At 38.1% G+C, this 24,531-nt stretch overlaps 1 protein-coding gene across 3 annotated transcripts in view; it reads left to right on the forward strand.

Annotated features, from left to right (window-relative positions):
- Positions 1-23,404, forward strand: part of LOC110963917 (CREB-regulated transcription coactivator 2) — a 46,277-nt gene extending 22,873 nt beyond the window's left edge. For 2 of the 3 annotated variants that reach the window (XM_022212444.2, XM_022212445.2), the window contains 11 exons: positions 892-998; positions 2,245-2,271; positions 3,223-3,302; positions 4,026-4,075; positions 4,408-4,676; positions 7,526-7,995; positions 9,607-9,900; positions 9,976-10,155; positions 12,604-12,675; positions 14,763-14,970; positions 17,208-23,404. In XM_022212444.2, coding sequence (XP_022068136.2) covers positions 892-998; positions 2,245-2,271; positions 3,223-3,302; positions 4,026-4,075; positions 4,408-4,676; positions 7,526-7,995; positions 9,607-9,900; positions 9,976-10,155; positions 12,604-12,675; positions 14,763-14,970; positions 17,208-17,398 — 1,948 coding nt within the window. In that variant the 3' untranslated portion in view covers positions 17,399-23,404. The remainder of the gene's footprint in view (positions 1-891; positions 999-2,244; positions 2,272-3,222; positions 3,303-4,025; positions 4,076-4,407; positions 4,677-7,525; positions 7,996-9,606; positions 9,901-9,975; positions 10,156-12,603; positions 12,676-14,762; positions 14,971-17,207) is intronic. The other variant, XM_051956837.1, reaches the window with a different exon arrangement.
- Positions 23,405-24,531: the final 1,127 nt, after the last annotated feature.

A 24,531-nucleotide genomic window follows, 5' to 3' on the forward strand; every position in this document is an offset into this window, starting at 1 on the left:
AGAAAAAAATGAAAAATGGGCAAAATCTGACATTCAACACAAAATAGCTCACTTCCTGTTGGGTTTGGAATGTGGCTGTCACTGACTTTTTTGTTCAGCCTGATGTGCTGCATATGTGTACCAAGTTTGGTACACCCCCTGTCAGAAGTTGTAGGACGGGTTCTACTTTATTTGAACAAGAAAGTGTCCTAAAACTTTTGACAGGGGGTATATCTTCTAACAACTTTCTCCTCTGTTCACTGTTTTAGAGTCGTGCTGCATTTAGTTTATTGATCCGGTATGTTTTATTTTCCTCTGACTCTCTTGTTGTCTCCCCTCTGTTCTGTGGAAACTCTGCCTGCAGTTCACCTGAAAAATGTTTTCACTGTAGCTCACGTCTGAGTCAGTCATGAAGAATCAGTTGGAACAAGGAGGGAAGAAGTTTTAGTTTTTTTTACAGAATCAGTTGCTGCAACTGGTTTTCTTTTTTTTGTATTTCTTAATGATTAATGTTGAATGATGGAATTTTGACCAAGTATTGGATCCATGTGTCACAAACGATGCATTCAGGGACCATCTGTAAGCTGAAATCCTAGTATTCTTGTTGTTTTTTTTTTTTACAGCTTCTGAGTAATAAATGAGAAAAAGGCTTTCAAATCTGTGGGGTTCACGTGAGGGTTCATGCCTACAGCATTTTCTGAGTAATTGTAGTTGAAAATAGAAGTTGAATTCAGTGTATACTGATGGAAAATAAAATGTTGACTACTGTCTTATCTACTCTGACTTCCTTAGACAGTCTTTAGGAGGTGTTACGGTTAAGTTAAACAGTGTTTTCAGTCGTATTACAGATCGAAGACTCGACTGTTTTCTTCTCACTGTGTTAACACTGAGAGTGTGTCTGTGGCCCCCCAGGACCAACTCTGACTCGGCCCTCCACACCAGCGTGATGAACCCATCCACAGGAGACCCCTTCACCACAGGAGGACCCACCCTCACCCCCCAGAGCTCCAGACGCACCGGTGAGGCAGCAGCACAGGGAATGTGAATGAGTATAAGCTTGACAATCAGCATCAGGAGAGCAGAGAGGACGAGACTGAGATTACAGATCTGGTGATTTTAAATCCTTCTGCACCAGGAGAAAGATTTTGAAATCAGCTGTGATTGTATTTGAGGATAAAGGCATGCCGACTGTTATTTAAAAAAAAAAAACTCTAACTGATTAATTGATTTCTAAATCAGGGCTGCAACTAAACTGTTTTCTCTGTGGGTTTTTTGGTCTCTAAAATGTCAAAAAATGTGGGTCAGTGTTTCCTCAAACCTCTTTGTCCAAAGATTTTTAATTTGCTCTCATAGAGGAAGAAAGAAACCAGAAAATACTCAAATTTAAGAGGGTGCAATCACAGAATTTACACAATTTTTACTTAAAAAATTAGTCGAACTGATTATTTGATAAGGCTCTAATTTGATTTATTTCTAACCTGCGATCAACTAATGACTTTGTTTACTCCAGAAATTCAACCCAATTCCAAAATCTGATGGATAAACAATAAAATCAGAACTTTATCAAATGGAGTTTGGTTTCATAAAAGTTATTTCTAGCACTGAGAAAGGAAGAAACCAGAAAAATTACTGAAATTGAATAATCGTAAGTCAAAATAGCCGAGGATTGTTTTGGACGACTCCATTGCAGAAAAAAGCATTGTTTAAAAGGAAATTAGTTTAAATTTCAGACCATCTGCAGTTTTTATATTGATTAAAAATTTGCCTCATTGACTCAGGAAAACAGAGACTTTATTTAATTTGTTCATTTATTTGATTGTTTGTTGATGTCGGCCTTCAAGTAAAATAAAAATCTAATCTAACTGCTCCACTTCTGTTCTTTCAAACTTTTAACAGAAGTTATATACAGCTTGTAGTCTGTAGACAAAAACAAGTTCAGACCCAGGAAAAGTCCCTTCATAAATTAGCAGCTGACTCTGAAGATGTTTTTCAAAAGCTATTATTCAAACATTGTTGTAGTGTGAAAATGAGAAGCGGCAGTCAAAATTTTTCAGTTCAGAGTTCAGTTTGACTGGAGCAGAAGCTCTCATCTGATGTGGCCTCTTCAAACCTTAATAACGGAAGTGAAAACTGAATTATGTCTGACCGATCTGAGTGAAAAAACAGGTTTTCCTTGTGCTGCTAGCAGAATCGAGATGTTCTGGATTTAAACTAAAGCCGGTGTTTCTGTCTTGCGTGAAACCTGTTGGGTCTTTTTCTCTGCAGGTCAGAGCGATGGAGAGGCCAGAAGAAGTGAGTTAAACACAAACAGTCACACATTTTTACACACATTTTCATAGATCTAATCTAAAGATCTCTCTGTAGTTCCAGCAAATGTGTCTGTCTGTCATCCTGACCATTGTTTTAAGCTGTCTGTTTCCAAACATGGATTAATTCCAATCTTAACTAAAAACCTTTTTCAATAGACATCTGCACTGACTTTTTCTTTTAGTCTCCAACTCAGCTTAATCCATGTCTGAAAATGTACGTTTTTTTTAAAGTTTTGTAGATTGTTAGAACCCTTTTAGTTACCTTGAAGACCCTCCTAATGACCACCAGAACCACATCAGGCCCAACTAGGTTCTCCTTAGGCATCATTAGAGCCTTTCATGTTACCCATAAGACCTTCTTAATGAACCTGCAGAACCGAATAGATGACTAGGACCACACAAATCGTCTCTATTACCTCATCCATCACAATTAGAACCTGTGGAACCATTTTTTTTTACCTTTAAGTCCTTCTCAGTGACCATTAGAACCTGTAGAACCCCTAAATGACCTTTACGAGGTTCCTCATGACTCCTAGGACCATGTAAATGCATGCAGCAAATCTCGTTTGCTCCCGTTTCTCCCGTTTCAACAATAGTGACATAAAATGCAAAATTTAGAAAGTACTCTGTGTATACTTTTAAATAGACAAGACTTGTGTTGGATCCTCGTATTAAAGCAGATGAATTGATCGAATAAATCCACCTACAGATGTCGTCAACTGATCCACCAGTTTCCAGGAGAACGTTGTGACTGCGTAAACATGGCATCAAGTCAGAGTTTTAAAAATCAGATTTTTATTCTGAGCAGACAGGGGCTTTATGAGCGTCATATCATGGCTTCACTGCAGGTTTCTTAGAGTGCAGAGCTTCTTAAAAACACATGCAGCAGAGTAAACGAGCATATTTACAGAAAACTCTTGTTGTTCTTTGTCAGTGTTTCCGTACCCGGTTCCTCCCATTGAGGAGAACGTGTTGGATGAGGGGAAGCTGCTCAAACCCTGGGACACCAAGAAGGTAAAAAAAAATTTTTCTTATACTATTTTCTGTATTAGTATTTTTTTCTTTAACTGGCTTTTAGCTTTTTACTTAATTCTTATGCATCATCAAGGCTCTGCTATACTTTATGCAGCTGCGAGAGGTGACATACTTTTTACCTAATGACCAGATTTGAAATAATTTTGGACCATTTTTAGTCCTTTGAGACAAGTTTCACAACACTTCTGACAGATTTCAAGTCAAAAAGAGAAACCTATCTTGCTCATACTTGCCACACGTCAAATTTCACCGAGGAGGCCTCAAAACTTGGTGAAATGTCAACCAAAGACTGTATTTTCAGTGGGAATTATGGATGCATCCATACATACATGCTTACAGGAACTTTCTGGGGCCCCAATACCACAATCGTTTGAAGATTTGGCACTTTTTTTCCCAATTTTAATTCCAATGGTAAAAAAATGTGAACTCTGCTGGAGCCACTGAAGCATTTGGATCTGCTGCAAGTCATTTTATCTCTGTGTCCTCACGGAATTTCATGGCTGTGGGCCGTATAGTCAAAGTTAGAAAACTGCACCTGTTAACTTTCGGAAGGACCTAACTTTTCACCTGAAATGCAACTCAAAAAGAGATGTATTGTAACAAAGTATTATTGTCAGTATTATTTAAAAATCTCTGCAAATTGAAGGTATTTAGAAGGATAACCGTTTAATTTCACAACTTGTTTTGGTCTTTATCTCTCAGCTGCCTTTGTTGTCGTCACGGCCGAAGTCGTGTGAAGTTCCTGGCATAAAGTGAGTAACGACTCTGAACACACACTGCATTGTGCCTAAATAATTTCTATGGTGGAGCCTGAAAATTGAATAGATCTTTGATAAAGACTTGAATCAGTCAGGCTTCTCTGTCCTGTTCTCCATGTGGTACTTTGTGTTCCACTCTGAAGTGGAGCATCACAAAATGTTCCTTTCATCCTTTAACCTCAGAGAGCTGCAGAGTAGGTGCTCCAGTGTGAATGTGTTCAAATAGAGAAGACCAACATTTGATTATAGAATAAATATTGCAGGATCAAGGTTGTTTTTGGAGAGTTTATCCGGAGGCTGTAAACCTTTTCTGTCTCCTCTGTTAGCATCTTTACATCACCAGAGCAGCCGTGCACGCCGGCCCACGGCGTCCCCTCGGCCCTCAACACCGGCGGCTCGCTGCCCGACCTGTCCAGCCTCCACTTCCCGTCCCCACTGCCCACGCCGCTGGACCAGGATGAGCCCGGATACGCAGGATCCTCCTCTCTGAGCGGAGGCAGCAGCACGGGGAACCTGGCCTCCACCCTCACCCAGCTGGGCATCAACGCCGCCAACACACCGGGAGGCAACGGCAGCTTCCACCACCCCTCACCAGGTAGACTGCTGCAAAGGAGTCCGTGATTTATTCATTACTGATCACTTACAATGTCTAATGTCTAAATGTATTTACCCCTGAAAGTTTTACTGTTTTATTGCTTTTCGACGTTGATTAATGGACAATTTATTTTGGCTTATTTTGACAGAATTTTACAAAAAGCACTTTTTCACATCAAAGTGAAATCAGATTCCTTCAAAAATATTTCAAATAATTTAAAACATAAAATACAAAATAAGTGACTGGCATAAATATCATGGCTTTAAGGTTGCACTAAGAACCTAGCATGATGAAGTATCATTGGTTTTAATTCACTTTCCAACAAAACAGAACACCACACACTATTGGACAATTCTGATGGAATCTGCTTGCTTTAGAAAGCATGACATTGCATTCCCGCATACTGGCGGGTTTTGAGGCTCAGAGGGTTTAGCAATAAAAGACCAATAGGAAAAAAGAACTATAATAACTATATAACTAAATACAATGTAATCATAAAACGAGCCAAAAATATTATTCTAATGTTATCATTAGATAAAAATAAAGTGTGTGTAATATAGTGTCAGTAAGACAAAAATAAAGTATCAGTAAATTTCCTCCAATGTCTGAGATCTTTAACCCACAGTTCAAAAGTTGGAGGGCATTTTTCTTTCAAGTTAAACAGTGCATTTCATCATAAATCTGGATTTATTCCGTTTTTTCATGATTATAAACAAATGCTGTTTTAAACCCAAACCCAGCTAGTTGTTAGTCCGTTTCTACAAATGTTTTTGTGTATGGAAATAAACAGGGGAAACACACAAATTTGGAAATTCAACAAATTTATTCTTTGAAACATTAAAAAAAATCCTTTTAATATAAAGTGAATATAAGCTTTTGTTCTGTACTATAGCTTTATATATGTTTCCAGTAGTTTTGCTGTAACCGACTATGGGACAGGCAAGAGTTGTTTGAGTTAATTCATTGTTAGTTGAAGAAAACAATTATCGTTTCAGTCTCATCCTTTCAAAACTGTTTTACTGGACAGACATTTCATAATGTAGCTCTCTGCTTCTGTTTTCACTTGTGCTTTCAGATGAGTTTCTGTTCAGAAAGGGATTGCTCAGAGAGTGTAGTTTCTGCAGCGGGCTCCCCAGACAAACTCTGAGTTGGAAACTGTCTGTGTGGATGAAAGCCTCATCTGAGTGACTAATGTGAAGGTTAGCAGAGGAAGTCTGTGGGTGAGAGCGGACGAAATGAAACGGAGAGGGGGGTGTTTGGCTAAATTTAACCTACAGCAAGTGAGGAGGGAGAATTCTTTTTCTGCAGTCGGAAAGTGCGGTGGTGTTTTATCGCTTGCAAGGCGTCCACAGGCAGGATGATACAGTCAGCAGGTTAAAGCTCGCCTCTTTGAACCTAAACCTGGGCCGTTTTCAAGATATCTTTATGAGACTGTAAAGTATGAAGGAAAGACAGAGAGAAGTGCTGTTGTACATTTTACATTAATAATTCATGACATTTTACAGAAATCTCTTTAAAATGACTCAAAACTTGTCCAGAATGGCTTCTTCAAATGGATTTAAAACCAGCCCAAAATGACACAAATTTTGTCCAAAACTTTTCGAAACTTGTCTAAAATTTCTTGAAACTTCTTCAATATGACTAGAAAGTTTATCAAAATGACTAAAAAAATGGTCCAGAAGGATTTTAAACTTTTCCAAAATGACTCCATTTCTTTTTATATGACTTAAATTGGTGCAGTTTGGCTGTTAAAACTATGATATGTCTCGCAATATTAACCCTTTAAGCTTCAGTCAATTCCAGCCGTTTTCAGTACAAAAAATCGCTAATATTCTATTTTTAAATAAAAAAAATTACGAAAAATACGGGGAATATTGGACGCGCATCGGGAGGTGCATTTCCTTGAAAACGACCGATTCGGGGATTTTATACCGACTTCAGGACATGTTTTGGACAAAATAGTTTACTGGCTTGTCATCTGATGTAAAAGGTTGGACTATGGCCGTTTTTTGTGGAATCTTTTTTTTGTGTGTAATAATAAACCCGGAAATGTGAGTCGCGCTGTGTACTTTGAAGCCGTGTATAGAGAACGGATGGATGAATATTTGTTTTTGTCGGACAAATGTGTTTTTCTCACCCGCTGTGGTAATCGCATCTGAAAGTGGTTTATACCGGCAGATTCATGAGAATCTAAGCTTTCCATCGGTGTATAGTGTTTGTATAATCGCGTTTGCACCCGTCGGACATTCTTGAAATTCCTATGCAAATTAGTAGGTGTACCGCCGGCGGTACACTGAAGCTTAAAGGGTTAATGCTCAAAACTGGTTATAGAGCCAGTGCTGAACAAAAAAATAGTTTTGGCTTTAGGTTGTGACATTTAATACAGGATAATTTAAAATATGTCCAAAATGACAAAAAAATGCCCAAAATGTTGAAATCTCTCCAAAATGACTCAAAAACTTTCCACAGCCTCAACTTTCAATGAATGAATAAACCTCCTGAAAGTGGGTCAACAGCCAATTTAAAAAAAACAAAAACTATGTAACTCTGAAGTGTTAGCTATAGCAATCTAAAATTTCATAGATATCTTTATAAATATTCATATCCTATACTATAAAAATTTCAGGCAAATTGGAGATGTTCCAGCAGAAATTGTTCTAAAAATGTGGTGATTTGAGATGGAATAACTATTATTACTATTTTGTCATCTCAGCTGCAGGTGTTCAGACTTAGGTTTTTGTCACAGAATCATTTGTTCGTCTACCTTTTCTCTTCGTAAATCTCTCTTCATCCCGGTTGGCTGCTGTTCAGAACATGTCTTAGTTCTTTGCTTTGATCTCTCTCCTCAGGTCTGCTGGCGTCTCTACAGAGCGCGCTCAGTAACCCCTCCCTGCAGTCGTCGCTAAGCAACCCCAACATCCAGTCGTCGCTGAGCAGCCACTCCTTCTCCAACTCCCTGAGCTCCGCCTCCCTGCACTCGTCGCTCAGCAACCCGTCGCTGCAATCGTCCCTCAGCTCCTCCCCCTCGCTGCCGTCCTCCCTCAGCAACCAATCGCTGCACTCGTCCCTCAGTAACTCCTCCCTCCAGTCGGTGTCCAGCAGCAACCCGAGCTACAGCAGCGGCGTGGGCGGCTCCGGCTCCGGCTCCTCGTCCTACTCGTCGCTGCTCGGTGGGCAGGGCCAGCCGCCGCTCAGCACGTCGCCACGGAGACGGGCCCAGCTCTCACCGCTCATCCTGCCCATGGGAGGGGAGTCACGGAGGCATCACTCCAAGCAGTTCTCCCCCACCATCTCCCCCACCCTGTCCTCCATCACGCAGGTAGGTCACACCTCCATAGGGCAGCAGGCAGGTGTCGTACACACACTGATTCCCAGCGTTTACCGCCAATAAACACTGATTAATACAAACACACATGAAACTGCTCTCCCTGCCACGTGCATTTTCATGTGTTTTACATTCATTTTGGACTGGAGCCTGTTAGAAAAGAGTGTTTTTTAACCCTCAGAGCTGACATTTGTGTTTAAACTTAAACAGAATTCAGTGAATCTCAGATACAGTTACATAAAAGAGCCCCCTGCCTCTCCTGATCTTATTCTTCAATTTTCAATCAATTTGAATCAATTTCATCAACACTTTCTTAACTGCAAGCAGCAGTTTCTCATCCATTCACATTTTTCCTCACTGTGGCCTCCTTTTTTAATGCAATATAAAGTCCTGAACCTGTATGGAAACAGAACAACCGTGAATAGTAGGAGAGGAAACTCACAAACTCCATCTCTTCACAGGTGTCAGCACTGGAAGTAACAGTGATTTTCTGTACGCCAGTTATTCAGTATTTCCCTTTCTGTTTCCATACTCGTCTCTGCTCTGTGTTAGCCCTCGTGTCGTCGTGTGGGTCAAAATTGACCTGTTTAAAGTTTGAAAATGTGGGGGGAAAAAATGCATTTTCACAGTGAAACTTCTGATGTCTACATTTTCAACATTTTTGGGAACTCTTTGAACATTTTTTGGTGGGACAAAAAGAAATTTTAAAAATGTTCTTAAGAGCATTCACTAAAAAATCAACCGAACCAGTAAGTCGAAGAAAATATTAAAAATTTTACTGATATAGATGCAATCACTTTAGATGTTTTTAGGATTTTTTTGGAAGATTTTTCCTCATTTTTTGAAAATATTTACAAGAATTGTCTTGCCTTTTTTTTAAAATAACACTTTTAAGGGAAACCTTTTAGAAATTATTGGCATTTTCTCCCTGAAGATTTTGCCAATTTTCAGAAATTTGGGGAATTTTTTTGCTAATTTTTTGGATTTTTTTTCAGACAAGGAAGCAATATTGTTGTTGTTGACAGTTGGATCAGTCATGGCATCACGGCTGCACCACAAAGCTCAGAATTTTATGTTTTTTCCGCAATCTGGTTAGAGCAAGTAGTTTATTTTTGGCTTTTTTTTTTAGTGTGATCTGGAGAATAAAATGATTTTGTTGAAATGTCTCAATTTTTAAACTCAGATTTGATTAATATTTCAGATAGAACAACACAGCACAGATGTTCAAGAACCGATTGGAATGTTTAAAGTCTCACAGTTCTTTCTGTTTTTGCGGTTTCTGGCTAATAAATGATGTCACTTTGGGGATTTTTGATAGAACATAACATGCCTTTCAGTTCCACTGTTGAGTTATGAGGTTTAGAGGGTTGAAGAGCAAATAAAAAAAACATGTCTATTGATGCGGTAGAATAACTCTGAGAGAAGTTTTTGTAACTGGGCTCCTCAAAAAACACACCTTTTCTTACCTTCCCTGACAGAAACATGCCCTTTAAACCTACAGATATATTTTGGGGTTCAGAGAGTTAAACATCTGTCTCTGGGGTTAAACCTGATGCTCCAGTATCCAGGTGATGTCTGCTGCTAACCTTCCTCCTCCGTCCACAGGGCGTCCCTCTGGACACCAGCAAACTGCCTCTGGACCAGAGGCTGCCTCCGTACCCGCTCAGCCAGTCCCACCAGCACCAGCCAGGCTCCCACCAGCCTCTCCCCAGCCTGCCTGGCTCCCAGCCCGGCCAGCAGCCCCCTCCTCTGGGCCACCACCAGCAGCTGCACCGCCTCCAGCAGCCGCGACCCAACGCCCAACAACAGCAACAACAACAACAACAACAACAGCAGCAGCAGCAGCTCCACCTGCAGAACCTGCGCAACCAGCACATGCAGCAGCAGCACTTTGGAACAGTAGGTCACCAGCTCCAGTGAACGAACGGAGATGTTCTTTTTGTTGTTTGTAGCTAACGGTGTGTTTCTGTGCAGCAACAGAGGCCGATGGGACAGCAGATGAACACGGGGATCATCAAGAATGAGAGCGCGTTGGACCAGTGCATCCAGACGCCCTCGCTGTGCCAGGTCAAACAGGAGACGGAGCAGCAGAGGGCTGGCGGCCTCCCACAGCACCAGCAGATCAGCCACAACCTGACAACAGACCTCTATAACGTGAGTAACTGCAGCTCAGACAGAAACAAGACGTTTCGCTGTAACAGCCTGGATGGGAAACTTTCAAGGCTCATATCAGTGTGTGTGATAGTTTGTCAAGTTGTTGCGAATGAAAGGCCTCATTCTGACCGACGTTTGATACCAGACTCATCTTCTAGACACAATTCATTTTCCATGGTTTTCAGTCAGTTTTGGACAATTTTAAAGCCGTTTTGGACAGTCTTTTTTTGTCATTTTGGACAAACTTTGAATCATTTTGACACTTTCTGACATATTTTCTTTTAAGACATTCTAAAGAAATTTTCACTAATTTTAGACAAATTTCAAATCACTTTGTTTTAAGAGCTTTTGAAGAAATTTTAAGTATTTTTGGAGAAGTTATAGTGATTTTGAGCATTTTTAAAATAATTTTTAAGATATTTTGGATGACTTTCAAGTTATTTTGACAAAATTTTTAGGAATCTTTGACAGTTTTTTTTTGTTATTTTGTATTCTTTAGTCATTTTGGGCCTTTTTTAAAATTTTGTCAAATTACTTTTTGTTATTTTGGACAAATTTCAGGACACCTGGTGAATTCTGAAGATATTTTAAAAGATTTCACAACAAATTTTCAGATATTTTTGACAAGTTTTAAAATATTTTTGGACACATTTCAAGTCATTCTGTACAACTTTTGGGTAATTTGAAGAAGTTTTCAGTCATTTTGGACAAATTTTAAACCATTTTTACATTTGGTTTTGAAACAAGCCATTCTAATGTCCGATTTTATCCAAATGGGATTCAAGCTAAAATCATGATTGTGGTCAATATTCCTTCAACTGTGCAGCCCTGAAATTGAAAATTTCCAGTGTTGCTCCCCTGTTCCTGTGAATGAGCATTTCAGCAAAGTCTTAAAAGTACAGCTTTGTGTATCCAAGAAGCTTTAAATCAGAGTAAATATGATACATAAAACAGCCTCAAAATAAGTAATTCCTCTGAAACGAAGGCACAAGCTTGTTTTATTGCATCAGTTTGAGTTAAAAGGGGCTGAAATATTCTTTATTGATGATTTGAGTCCCTGTTTTGCAGATCACTGCCTCTTTTAGAAATGTTTCTGTTTTGTCTTGTTGTTTTGAAGCATTTATGATGATTCAGAGCCTCTGAGGACAGCTCAGCATTTATTATTACAGAGCAGGTCTTCAAACTTCTGTTTTGGTGTCTTCCAGAAACACAGCATCATCTTCAGATGCCGTTACAGTATTTTTAGTTTGTAGAATTGTCTTATTGTGTTTAGCTGTTTGACTCATTTACGCTGATGTGATCTGGGTTGTACACATATTTACACAATTATGTGTCTGTGGATGCCACTTAGTTATATGACTGTGTGCTGCTTTATTCTTTGTGTGACGGTGCAAACAGCAAAATTAAATGTTCATATTTAACCGACTACCAAGGTCACATGAGGAAAGTTGACACTGAGGATCAGAGGAGTCGCATTCACTTTCTGATGTAACGCTGAGAGAAAAACAGCACCTGAAGTTATTTGTGGAAGTCATTGTTTGCTGAGAGACATCAAATCTGCCCCTCAGTCAGCACAAACACTGTGTAAAGTGTCAGGATTCAATCACTGCTGATGATTAATGAGCAGCTGGGAGCGCAGTCCTCTTCAGTCTTTTGTTCTGAATGTTGGAAGAGAAAAAGGCTCAAGTGACTGTTTTCATCTTGTGTGAGCACAGACAGAGTTCCCTCATCACAGCCCATCAGTAGAGGCAGCTATAGAGACATGAATGGGACACAGAATTACAGAAATGAGACAATAAATTGCTAAAACAAGAGACAAAATGACAAAAATAAGATATGAGACAAACGGCATAAAGGACACACAAAACCACACAAATGAGACAAAAACGTAAAAAAGAAAACGAGGTACATGACAGAGAAGCACAACTGTCACTGACACAAACCGACCAAAATTAAATGCAAAACAACGAAAATGGGTCAGAAGATGACAAAAATGAGATGCAGAATAAACAAAAATGGGAAACAGAGCAGAAACAAGACAAAAAATGACTGGTATTTATCTCTTGTACTGATATAATGACTCAGAACTTGTCCAAAATGTCCCAAAATCTGTTTAAATAATACTTAAATTACTAAAAAATGGCACGAAATGACCCAAAATGCGTCCTTTTTGATTTAAAATGTGTCCTAAACATGTCAAATTAACAAAAACTTCCCCAAAATGATTTAGAACCTGTCCAAAAAATATTTCCAGAATAAGAAAAATGTCTGTAAACTGCCTCAAATTCTGTTCAGCACAATTCAGAACTTGTCCAAACTGACTAAAACTTTGTCTTCAAAATGACTTGCCTTCTCCAAATTGTTTCTGAAATGACAAAAGCTTCCCCAAAATGCCTCAAAATCTCTCCAAAACAATTCAGATATTGTCTTTTCTTTCTTTTTTCCCAGGATGCCTTGTTCAACTCTCTGCTGGATGATCCGTACCTGAGTCTGCAGTTCACAGGGAAATCCAACCAGCAGGTAACGTCTGCTAGCAGCAGCTTTAACTTGATCGGCAGCGGCAGCAGGAGGTCCGACATCAGCAGATGATCGTTGTCAAAAAGACAGGAGAAGCAAAAACTGGAGAAAATGGCTTAAACATAGTAAAAGATTTACAGAACAGATCAATAAAAAGCACCAGTGGATACAAATAGAAACAGTCAAATCCCCCTCCCCCCAGAAATCCCAATTAAATTAAAAACAACGGTACAAACTAGTAAAATAATAATAATAATTTTAGCAATATTAGTAAATTTACAGCATAGAACAAATAAAATATTCAAAGGTGTACAAAGAGGATAGTATGGGCAACACCACCTACGAGCAAATCTGTACAGTTGTTTTAAAGAAGTTAGCTACAAGAAGACTGATTCTGCAGCCTGTTGCATTATTCTCCATAATTGGTAACACATTAGTATGTAATACAGTCAGGTAAAATTGCATTTTATATAATTTCTGTAATGATTTCATCCCTAATATGTCAGTTACTCAGGTTTAATCACACCTTTAACATCACTACAGGGTCTGAACTGCAGTGTTTAGTCTTGTTCAGTCACTTTCGTAACACAGATAATTTTCCTTCCTGGAAAGCGCTTTGGTTACTTATTATTATTTTACTATTTGACGACCTTTAAAGCTGTGAATCATCAGAAGACCTGCTCACAGGCTCGATGCTCTTCACTGATGTTTCAGGATCGGTTTCTTTGTTTTGCGTTAAACCTCAGCTGTGGATGAGTTCAGCTGCAGCTCTGGAGGTTTTAACCGGAGCTTTACAGGCGTCCCGAAGAGTTTAACGGAGCTCCGTCTGGGTTTTCTTTGGTTTGTCGGGTTTTACGCGGCTGTCATCAGCCCTGACAACAGAGGATCTACTGAGCTGGAATACAAGAGCCTTTTTGTTTTTTCTTCAGTTAGCTAATATGGTTGTTTTTAAATCCTAGTAGCTGGAGACCATCAGAGAATCTCTGCACAGAAAGTGTGAAGCTGCATACTTATTTTGACAGAGACAGATTATTTATCACCACGAGCTTTGACATTTAAATACACCAAGTGCTGCTCTCAGAATTATAAGATCAAAGTGCAACAATTATTCATAACATTCTACCGCTGAATTAATCTCCAACTCTGTCAGATTGAGGTTTTTTTTTGTTTGTTTTTTTTTTGTTTTTTTATTACAGGAACTGCCTGAATTCTGTCATTGCAGCTTCTGAAACATGAATATTTTCTGGTTTCTTTCTTCATCTGTGACAGGAAACTGAATTTCTTTGGAAAAAAACAAGACATTTGAGAAAACACTGATCTACATTTTTCCCATCCACATTCATCCACAAAATAATTGAAGATAATAATAATAATGGCCTCATCACTGATCAATAAAATGACCAAAAAAAGTGCTGAGCAGAAGATGACACCTTCACATGCTTTGTTTTGATTGAACAAAAGTAATTTTAAAAAAAAGTGCAAATATTCAGTTTACAGGAAAATAAGACAAAGAAAATCAGCAAATCTTCTTTTGCAAGATTCTGAAATCTGCAAGTATTTGGATTTTTTTTCTTCTAAAAATGACTAAATAGTTTAATTGATAACCAAACAAAATTTCTGATTACGTTATAGGATCACTCTTTTTTTTTTTTATATATATACAAAAGAAAAAGAAGTTGCTGCCTCGTAATTCTGCTTGATACTAAATAGAGCTGCAACAAGTAATTGATTAGTTAACAATTAATGAAATATCCTGCCAATATTTTTAAGAAGTTTGCGTATCAGTTTGAGTAATTTTTTAATTAAAAACTGTGTCAGTTCTGTGGTTGTTAGTTGTTTGGTCTCTATAATGTCAGAAGACAGTAAAAAGAAAGTGGTTTAGTGTTTCCTCAGATGTCTTAGTTAGTCCAAAGATGTTCAGTTTACTGTCAAAGAAGAGAAAAAAAATCGGACAATATTCACATTTAAGGCACTGCGTTCACAGAATATACACATTTCCTTCATCAGTTATCAGAACAGCTGACAGTAAATCCCTGCATCGGCCCTGTTGTGTCGTTGGCTGTCTTATAATCGCTGCCCTGTTGGTTCAGTTCACAGTGGAGAATCAGGGCGACGGTCTGTCCTTGAACCACGGCGGTCTGAGCTGCAGCAGCACCGACAAGAGCCAGTTTCCCTCCAACAGCCAGGGCCAGCTGGATCTGCAGGAACCCGGAGATCAGCAGCTGCTCAACAACCAGAACCAGAACCAGAACTACAGCAGCGACGGGCGACAAAACGTCCCCAACATCATCCTCACAGGTCAGAACCGACCGAGACCGCCTCACTCTAGATCCAGCAGATGAAGCCAATGCTGCTTCAAGCCGTCACATTTTTCCTCACTGTGGATTCATTTTTCACAGCAATATAAAATCAGACAAACAACTCCTCTCTTTGATTTTTTTTTTTTTAAATTTTACATAAGTGTAAAAAAATGGATAGAAAATCAACATGTCCAACGTTTTCCAAGGGTACCAACCCTGAAAGAAATGGTGAAAAAAACCTGTACTTAATTTTTTATTCATTTTAATTGGTTTCTTTACTCGTGTCCTCTGCTCTGTGTTTCCTGCAGTTGAGCCAAAAAGCTCCAGAATTTTTGCTGCATGATTGGTGGTCACAGCTGAGTCTGTCATGGCTTCTCATTTGCAGTGAAGAGCTCAGAATTTTTTGTATTTTACAGAATGTATTTAGTACAACTGCTTTATTTTTGTCATTTTTTTCACTGAGACTTGCCTCCTCTCTGCTCTGTGGAAACACTGCCTGCAGTTCGCCTGAACACTTAGCTTTTTTTGACACAAGCCTGTTGATCTCAGCTGAATCAGTCATTCTTTCTCAGTTACACTGAAAATCTGTGAATTTTAGTTTTTTTATAGAATCTTTTTACAGTAAATGATTTATTTTTGTTTGTTTTTTTTCAAATAAGACCAGTAAAATATAGTGATTTTGATTACATTTTGTGACTTCAAGTTCAGATTTGTTTCAGTTTTTGAACATCCACACATGACGAGTAGTTCAAGGACTATCAGAAAGTACAAAATGAGATTATTGTTTTCTGTTATTATGAATAAATGGTGTCAATTTGGTGATTTAAAAAAAAACTCATATCTTTTAAACCTGTCAGCAGGTTTGGGGGATCAGTTTAAAAAAACATTTTGGTTTCACCCTCATTCAACAAATAACCTACACTGTTGTTTGCCTCATTTGAAAGTTAAATAAGGTGCACATTAGTTACTAAAACACATTTCTAAGGTATAAAACATGAACACCTGCAGAATCTACATGGGCTTCCTCAGACTTTAATGCTTTCTGTATAAAACAAACCAGAACAATCACAGATTGCAGAGAGGAGTTCAGCTACCTTAAATACGACAAAACAGGTTGGTAAGAAATGTGTAGATGTCAAAAATCGATCAACAAAAACACCAAAAAAAGAAGCAAAGTTGTGGGTTTTTTTTCTGAATGATTTTCTCTAGAATTTCCTGAGCACATGATTTATTTGGTTCCTTTTGTTTGGTTCCTTTTCCTTTTCTTGCTGAAAATCAAAGCTAGATTGTTTGTTTGGGGAAGTGAAGATGAGACGGCAGGCGAGTTACAGAGAAGAGGATCTGTGAAATTCTTCTGAAAAGAAAAAGTTTCACTCATGCAAAATCAAGCAGGGCCTTATTGAGCAAATCTCTAGATTACACTGCAGCTACACAGTCTTTATTAATCTGAAGAATGCAGGTTTACTCACTGTGCCTGTAAGCTGGAATAACTCATTTTTATTCTCCAGACATTTCAGATTATTGACTAAATCTAATTTCGCTGATTAACTTTGTCTGAGTTTTAATGAAGCTTCATTATCTGAGACGAGACGTTCGCTGCAGCTTCAACATGAAACCACACAGAAAACAGAATTACAGTCAGAGATCTACCAGTGTGATGTTTTTAAAAATAACAGCAATCAGTAAAAATAGTAATAATAGTGATGGAACAATAATCACAATAACAGAAGCTAGTAATAACAACTACAGTAATAAATATAATGATAATGAAAACAAGAATGATCACAATAATTCCAATAATAACAGTCTTACTAAGAATAATAATAGTAACAACTACTACAGTAGTAATTGTAACAAAACAAACTGTAATGATCAAAAATGTAACAATATTGTATCAATAATAATGATCATAACAGTAATAATTGTTGTAATGTTATTCTAATAATAATATTGGTAATTAAAAAGGTTCAAATCTTCATTACAATCAGTTGTTGAATTGACAGAATGTTGTTTTTTTTTTGCATTAACTTTATTTCTGCACCATGTGATCAGAAGTATGTGGACAGTCCTGATGTGTTAAACCTCTGTGTTCTCATTAAACACGCTTCAGATACAGTAAATGTGGCGGCTGACAGAACCCTGTGCTCATGTTCTGCTGTCATTCCTGCAGCAGTGTTGGTTCCATCTGAGGTTCTGCCTCCTCTAACATGTCCTCCCTCTCCCCTCCCCCTGCAGGCGACTCCCCCACTGGTCTGTCCAAAGAGATTGCCAGCGCCCTGTCCCACGTCCCCGGCTTTGAGATGGACGCGTTCTCCCTGGACGAGCAGCTCCGCATGGACCCTCTGTCCCTGGACATGCTGGACGGAGACCTGATGCTGGCCGACCCGGCCGTGGAGGACTCGTTCCGGTCCGACCGCCTCAAGTGACCCCCGGCCGAGCGGCAGGAGCTCGGTGGGACCCGGCGAAGACGCGGCCGCCCGCTCAGAGGTGGAGGGGACGCCGCCGCTCCGCCTCGGAGCCGGCCGGTGTGCAGAGCGAGGTTTGGAGTCGCTCAAGTATTGGAGAGGAGGACCGGAGGTTTCTGAAGTGAAGGAGGGGCAGCTTCTCCATCGAAGGCACTTAACTGAAAACGCTCTCGCAACGCTTGAAGAACAGATGCTTCTCTTTTAGGCATTAGCTTGTCTGAGTCTTATCTGCACGTCGATGGAAAATGCACTCGCAGGATTAAAACGTGGTGTCGGCTTTGTGTCGTCTGTACAACCAGCAGCGCTTCAGAAGCTTTTATGCATCGTGACGTCGTGTGGAGCCTGCCTGCTTGTGTAATTGGTTGGGACTGTCTCACCCCAAGCTGCCGTTCGGCCAATTGTAGGCTTCGCCTGCGTCATCAGCCACTTTAAAAGGAGCTCAGCCATCTTTATATACATTTAGAAGAAGTGTCCCTGCAGATCGACACACTGGTCTGTTGTTTTATGCAGAAACCAGCTGGTTGGACATGAAGCTGCCTCTGATCAGACGCCAGTGGAGCAGATCACTGGGATCATCAGACTGTCATACAAGCAGCGAGTCACATGTCATCACAAATTTAGGAAAAAAGTGACCAGTTTTCAAGATAGTGTCATATTTTGGGAGCTCCAGTGTTTATAGTATTTCATTTTTTTACACTTCAGAATTAAATTCTAGCAACAGAAAGCACCTAAATACAGTAAAATGCAGACATAACAGTAAAACAAATGTCTTTAAATTCAGAAGAGTTATACTTTGAATTAAACAAGTACTTTGAATTATCAGTCTGGACTTCCAAGACTTTACTGTAGTTTATTCTAATCTCACAGTTTCATTGTAACAGCATTGCAAATTCAAACATACACAAGATGTAAACTAACAGGGATCCACTTCAGATCAGTTTATCTAAGATCAGAACATCCTTGTCTCTGATCATGTAGGAACATTCTTCATGGACATTTTGTCTTTAATCTCTAAAATCATGCTGTGTGAGCGTGTCTGGAATTAAATATCAGAAGTGACACCTTCTAGTAGAAACAAGACACAGTTTTGCTGCTTGTATGACAAAGATTCCTCTGATGTTTGCAGCTTTCTGCTTCATTAACAGCAGCTTTAAACCCTGAAATTATGCTGCGATCTAAAGTGTGAATGTGCCATCAGAGACTGAAAACCTTACAGTTCCTCAGCAGGTAAAAAAGATCCAGAAATCACAGCGATTCTCAGTCATATGTGCTCATTCCAGCATGGAAACACTGTCAGATGTTCACTTTTTTAGGTCCCATATCTAAAAGAATACAGATCAGAGCAGCGAACAGTGAACCTGATCGATGTGTGAAAGTTTTTGCAAAGTGAGGATGTTTAAAAACCAGTTTTATTTATGAACTGAGGAGAAAAGACCTGAGTCAGATCCATATTTAGCTTCTCCTCTAGATCTCCTGGTTCTTCCAGTTCTTTCCGAGTCCGTCTGGATGTTTGAACCTCCTCGTGCTGAGAATCTAAACATTGAAAACGCTTCAGACTTTTGCACAGATCTGTATGTTCAGCTCAGAGTTTAAGAGAAATTATGCATTTTGTTCTTCTTTAGCTCCTCTAAAACCAGCTCTGTAGTGAACCAAAGAAAATCTCTGTGGACTCCCAAGTTCAGGCTCGACTTTTCCAAAAAAACATCAGTTAATTTTGAGCCAGGAAAACGTTCAGACATCAGATTCATCTCTTGTGTTCACAAAGATGCACATCTGGATTTGATTAAATAATCGTCTATCAATTTCAGTGATCATTAACTTTCATCATGCAGCACCTTTTTGGAAACAAAAAAAACCCCACAAGTTTCATTTCTAGTCTATTTAAATCTGGATGAATCACAAACAGGATAATAATTGAGGAGAAAATGAACAACAGATCAGAGTTAACAAGAGAAAAATCGTTTATAATGCTGGTTTCAACCTGAGCTGCAGGTACAATTAGTTCAGGTTTAATGTTCCGGCTGCAACAACTTTTCTGTCGGAAAACGATTGTTCATTTATCTAAACTGTTTCATTCAAACTGCAAACCCCAGCAGAGTGCAAACTAGTCTGTAGTTTTCTCCGTTAATTGATTATAAAAGAAAAATTATTCACAGGACTCTTCAAACATCTTTGTTCTTCATATATGGCTTTTCTGAATAACCCAAGGTAAATCAGTATGTCAGGAGTGAAAACTAAAAAAACTTCATCTGCAGCTGTTTTTTTTTTTCTCACTTGATCGACTTTTGTTCAAGGTTTTCTGTCTGTTGCTTTCCAAAAGTTCTCTTCAGATAAATGTGAAAGCGCAGAGACTGGTTGTTGACGCTGAAACGTGGAAATCGGTTTGATGTTTGTGCAGAAAGTGACAGAACGTGAGCAGAAGTGAAAGTGTGGAGGATTTAAAGCAGAACAGCTGCCGGTGGTTTGTTCATGCTGTCGATGAAGGGAACGGCTGGGAAACAGAAAGAAGGTTTGGATGTAGGTGATGAGGAGTTGGAACAGACTGAGGAGGGTTGAGGTGTTTCTGCTGCCTCCTGCAGGTCACTTCAGGCTGTTACAGATTTATTAACAAGTCGGCTTCTGTTCAGACTTTATTTATTATCTGGAGCCAAAAATGAAATTCTCTGAAATGCTTTTGTCTGGAAATTGGAGCATTTCATGCTCTAGACCGGGGACTTTTTATTTTCACCCTCAAAAAAAAACCTGTGACTGGATTTCAGGGTTCAGTATCTCCAGAAATTTAACTCCTGCAGCCATGAAATTCAACAAGGATCATTATTAGATGCGTAAATGTGGATGTATCCAAAATTTCTACTAAAAATCCAGTCTTTGATCGACATTTCACCAACTTGCGAGGTCTCTAAAATTGGTAGAATATGATGTTTGGCAAGTATAACAAGATAATGTTCCAGAGTTTATTTAATTTTTTTATTTTGGTGTTTTGATATGTCAAAAAAGTTCTTTAAAATCATTTTGGACTCTTTTTGGTTCTATTTGAGCCAGTTTTGGCTCATCGTTACACCACTTGTGACATTTTGGACATATTTTGCTTTATTTTGAACAAATCACGAGTCACTTTGATTGAATTTTCAGTCATTTAAGACTATTTCCAAGATATTTTAGATGCAGATAGTGTAGTTTCCACCTGATTTAAATGATTGAATGGATGGGATTTTGTTCATTGGTTCTTGAAAATGATAAGTGGCAATTTTTCACACATGGGTGGTATCATTGTCCCAGAAAGTCCCTATAAGTGTATCTATATGGATGTATCCACAGTTGTACTAAAAATGCATCATTTGATTGATATTTCATCAAATTCTGAGGCCTCTAACATCAGTAGAATTTTATTCGTGTCAAGTATGACAGGAAAAGGTGATAAAATTGTGATGTCGACTCATTGATATTAGCACAAAAACTGATGTGCATCAAGATCTGTAAGTTCTTCCATATTAAAATTCAACAACATATGAGGCTTTGTACACCTTTTGAGGGTGAAAACACAAGTTCACACATCTAAAAACTCAAAATTCGGCCAAAATATTCTACAGAACTTAGTTTTGGGTGTCGAATGGCAAAAAAAAATCTATTCTGAACTAAATCTGAGATGCTGCAGCGGTGTATTTTTGTCTGAACTGACACTGACTTAATTCAGATTCAAAAACGATTCACTGTTTGACTTTTTCAGCTCTTCTATGCAAAGTCTACTGCCTTGACAGAGAGTGTTACTGTGAATCAACGCTGTTACAAGTGAAACTCAGTGTTATGGTAGTAAATTATACTTCAGATAAAGTGTTTATTCAGCAGAATGCCCCTTTAAATTCAGCTCATCAAACTGGGCCTCTTTAGTGAAGGTGTAGAAGTTAACACAACCCGCAGACACACTAATGGAGCTGAAGTGAAGCAGAATGTGCCTTTAAATAGAACCTCAGTGCTGCAGTTTGAGAGGAAACTTTACTCCTGCAGCTACTTTTACGTAGTAAATAGAAAAACATGAAACACAGACCGAGGAGCAGCAGAGACGAAGCACATTTTGAGACTTAATACTGAAAAGTTACTGATTGTTTCTTGATTATTTGGAGACAGTTGAAGCAGTTTGGTTTGTTTGTTTGCTCAGATTCCTTCAGTTTGTTTGTTTTCACTTTTTCAGAGAGAAGCTAGTGTGATGTCGTATTGATCAGGAGAAACTGCAATCAGTTATTTCCTGTTATAATTGATTGATTGTTCAGAGTGTGAGGTGAAAGGAGGATCATATGAGGCAGGTTATTGATCAGGACTGATCAGCTGATGGGTTCCTCAGGTGGTTCATCAGATCAATCGATCAACCAGGTCGGCTGAATCTGTTTTCTGTGTTTGGTTAAAGTGAAGTCAGTTTGGTTGAAGTTTTGTCGATTTTCCCCCACAGCACTTCAAGTTCTTTCCTTTTTATGCTACTTTTTGTTTTGTTTTTTTCCCTTCTTACTATCATAATTTAGATTTCTGCCTCTGTTTCTCTCCAAAAAAGGCAGCTGAGCCACTAAATAATCTTTACAAAAGCTTCCTTAACGTGTCTCCTGGATTCACACTTTGTCTTTACCAGACATCCTGAAATGAGCCGAAGCTGCAGCAAAAATAAGAATTTTCTTTGTTGTACAACTTCATAATGTCAGACAGAGCTGGTAGGATAAGAACTGTTCGATCAAACCTGATGTGAAGAGAAAAAAATCCAGTTTAAATCCAAAAATCGCTTTTTTTAAAAAAACACATTGCCGTCAGCGTTTGAAAGAAATCTACTGTGAGATTTGTTGTTTCTCTATGGCAGCTTTTTCCCCTCATCTGTTTTTCCAACCATTTATTACCTTCTTTGCTCTGTTCTTGTTCGGTAACTACCACTATTATTTTCTTATACATGTTGGTGTCTTTTATCTTCAGACGCTCTTCAAAAAAAGGTGCGAAAGTTCCATAATGTGTCTCTGAAGCACTTTTCTTTCTTTGCCACAGAGCTGGTAGAATCAAACCGTTAAATCCAACCAGATGTGGAGAGAAAAATCAGATCCAGTTCATTCAAATAAAACAAAGTGCTGCACGTATTAGAAGAAAAACGAAAGTAACATAGCTTAGATGAGCAACAGCTGGACAGAAAATGGCTTGTGAGATTGATTTCTAAAATGAAACGAACGATTAAATGTTCAGACCACTAAGAGCAATCAGAGACCACAGTTTTTTGTTCAAAGTGTCGGCAGAGGAACGTTTGAAGGCTGAAGCTTCAAAGTAGAAATCTGAGGTATCGGCTGCAGACAGAAAACGCGTTTTATTTAAGTGTTAATTTTTATTTTAAGAAGCAGTTTATTTTCACGTCTGCAGGAGAGCAGATCAAAAACAGCGGAACGGGAAGCTTCGTTTTCTGTTAGAGAAAATCCCCAAATTCAAGCATCTGTGTTTTCTCCACTGAGCGTGTGTTACAGTGTGTATGTGAGGGTGTGTGTGTGTGTTTGAAGCATCTTGCTGTTATGCAATAAAACCAGTTAGTTAACCTGCAGTTCCAGACTCTGCCAGTAGGGGGAGCTGTTGACCAGCGAGAGAGAGTGTGTATGTGTGTGCACGTGTGCAGATTATGGATCAGTTAAAGGCCATATTTTATATGTTTTTTTCTTCATATTTTTTATTGATGTCTGATATTATTTTCTCTCATATTCTTAATGTTGTGTATAGTTTGTCTATTTTCGGCTCCGAGCTTTTCTGCATCTGTCGCTTCGTATTTGAATAATAAATTTTGTTTCTATTCAGATTTTTATTTGAACCTTGTAATAACCAGGGAATGTTGCGTGTGTGTTGTACATATTAATATGTTTTAAAAACCAGAGGTGCTTCTGAAGCTAACAGAAGAGATTTTTAAAGAGACTGTACCTTCACATTATTTTCCAGAAAATAAACAAATGAAACCTGGAAGCTGCTGCTGTCGTCTCTTTATGATTATATCTTCGTATTCCATATTTCTCACTGTCACACAGCATGTGTCATTTTCTTATTTAAACCAGGAAGAAACATTTCACAATCTGGCCTACTTTTTGGTCATATAATATTTATGATGGTGGGGTTTTTTGTTTTTGTTTTGCTTAAGTGAAATTAGGCAGTTTTTCTGCTTTAAAAATGTCATTCTCATTTGAACCTGCAAAACATGCATTATTTCAGACTCTCTTTCATGTATTTTTATTTGTTTTTAGTCGTTCAAAGTATTTTTTTTTTGTCTAAAGCACTTTGTAACTTAGAATGGTGCTGTATAATGAAGGGTATCATTATTAAAAATATGAAAAATATTGTAATCATTTTTAATAAACTACTATTCAAAATATAAAAAAGACAGTTTCAAGTGATAATAATCTATTAAACATGTATTATAATTGCAGTAGAATTATTATAAAAGGTAAAAAGAGACATTTAAATGATATAATCTATTTAAACGGTGCTTTGTTATAAATATGAAAAGACACATTTAGGTGTTAATAATCTGTAATAAAATGTGTTATTTTAAATATAAAAGCGACAGATTTAAGTGATATAGTCTATAACAAATTGTATTTCATTATAATTTTATTCTAAATATGAAAACAGGCATTTAGGTGTTAAAAATCAACAATAAAATGCGCTATTATATTAAAATGACAGACTTAAATGATATGACCTAAAATAAAGTGTATTATATTTATTATAAAAATGAAAAGACACATTCAGATATTTATAATTTAAAATAAAGTGCATTATTATATTAAAACGACACACTGAAGTGTTAATCTTTAATGAAATGTATTTTATTACTATTATTATAGTAGTAGTAGCAGCAGTATTACAAATACTAAAACACACATTTAGGTGTTAATGATCTATAATAATAAAATGTATTTTATTATAGTATGCATATTATTATTATAATTATTATTATTATTATTATTATTATTATTTTTGTGACTACATGAGCTCCTGCGTGGTTGCAGCTTTAACTGTTGTCAGATAAACAGAGGCTCTTATTGTGAAGGCCGTGGCCGAGCTCTGGTCTCGCTCTGCAGCTCCTCGCGCAC

The sequence above is a fragment of the Acanthochromis polyacanthus genome, chromosome 12, assembly GCF_021347895.1.
Source record: "Acanthochromis polyacanthus isolate Apoly-LR-REF ecotype Palm Island chromosome 12, KAUST_Apoly_ChrSc, whole genome shotgun sequence".
Taxonomy (NCBI): Eukaryota; Metazoa; Chordata; class Actinopteri; family Pomacentridae; genus Acanthochromis; species Acanthochromis polyacanthus.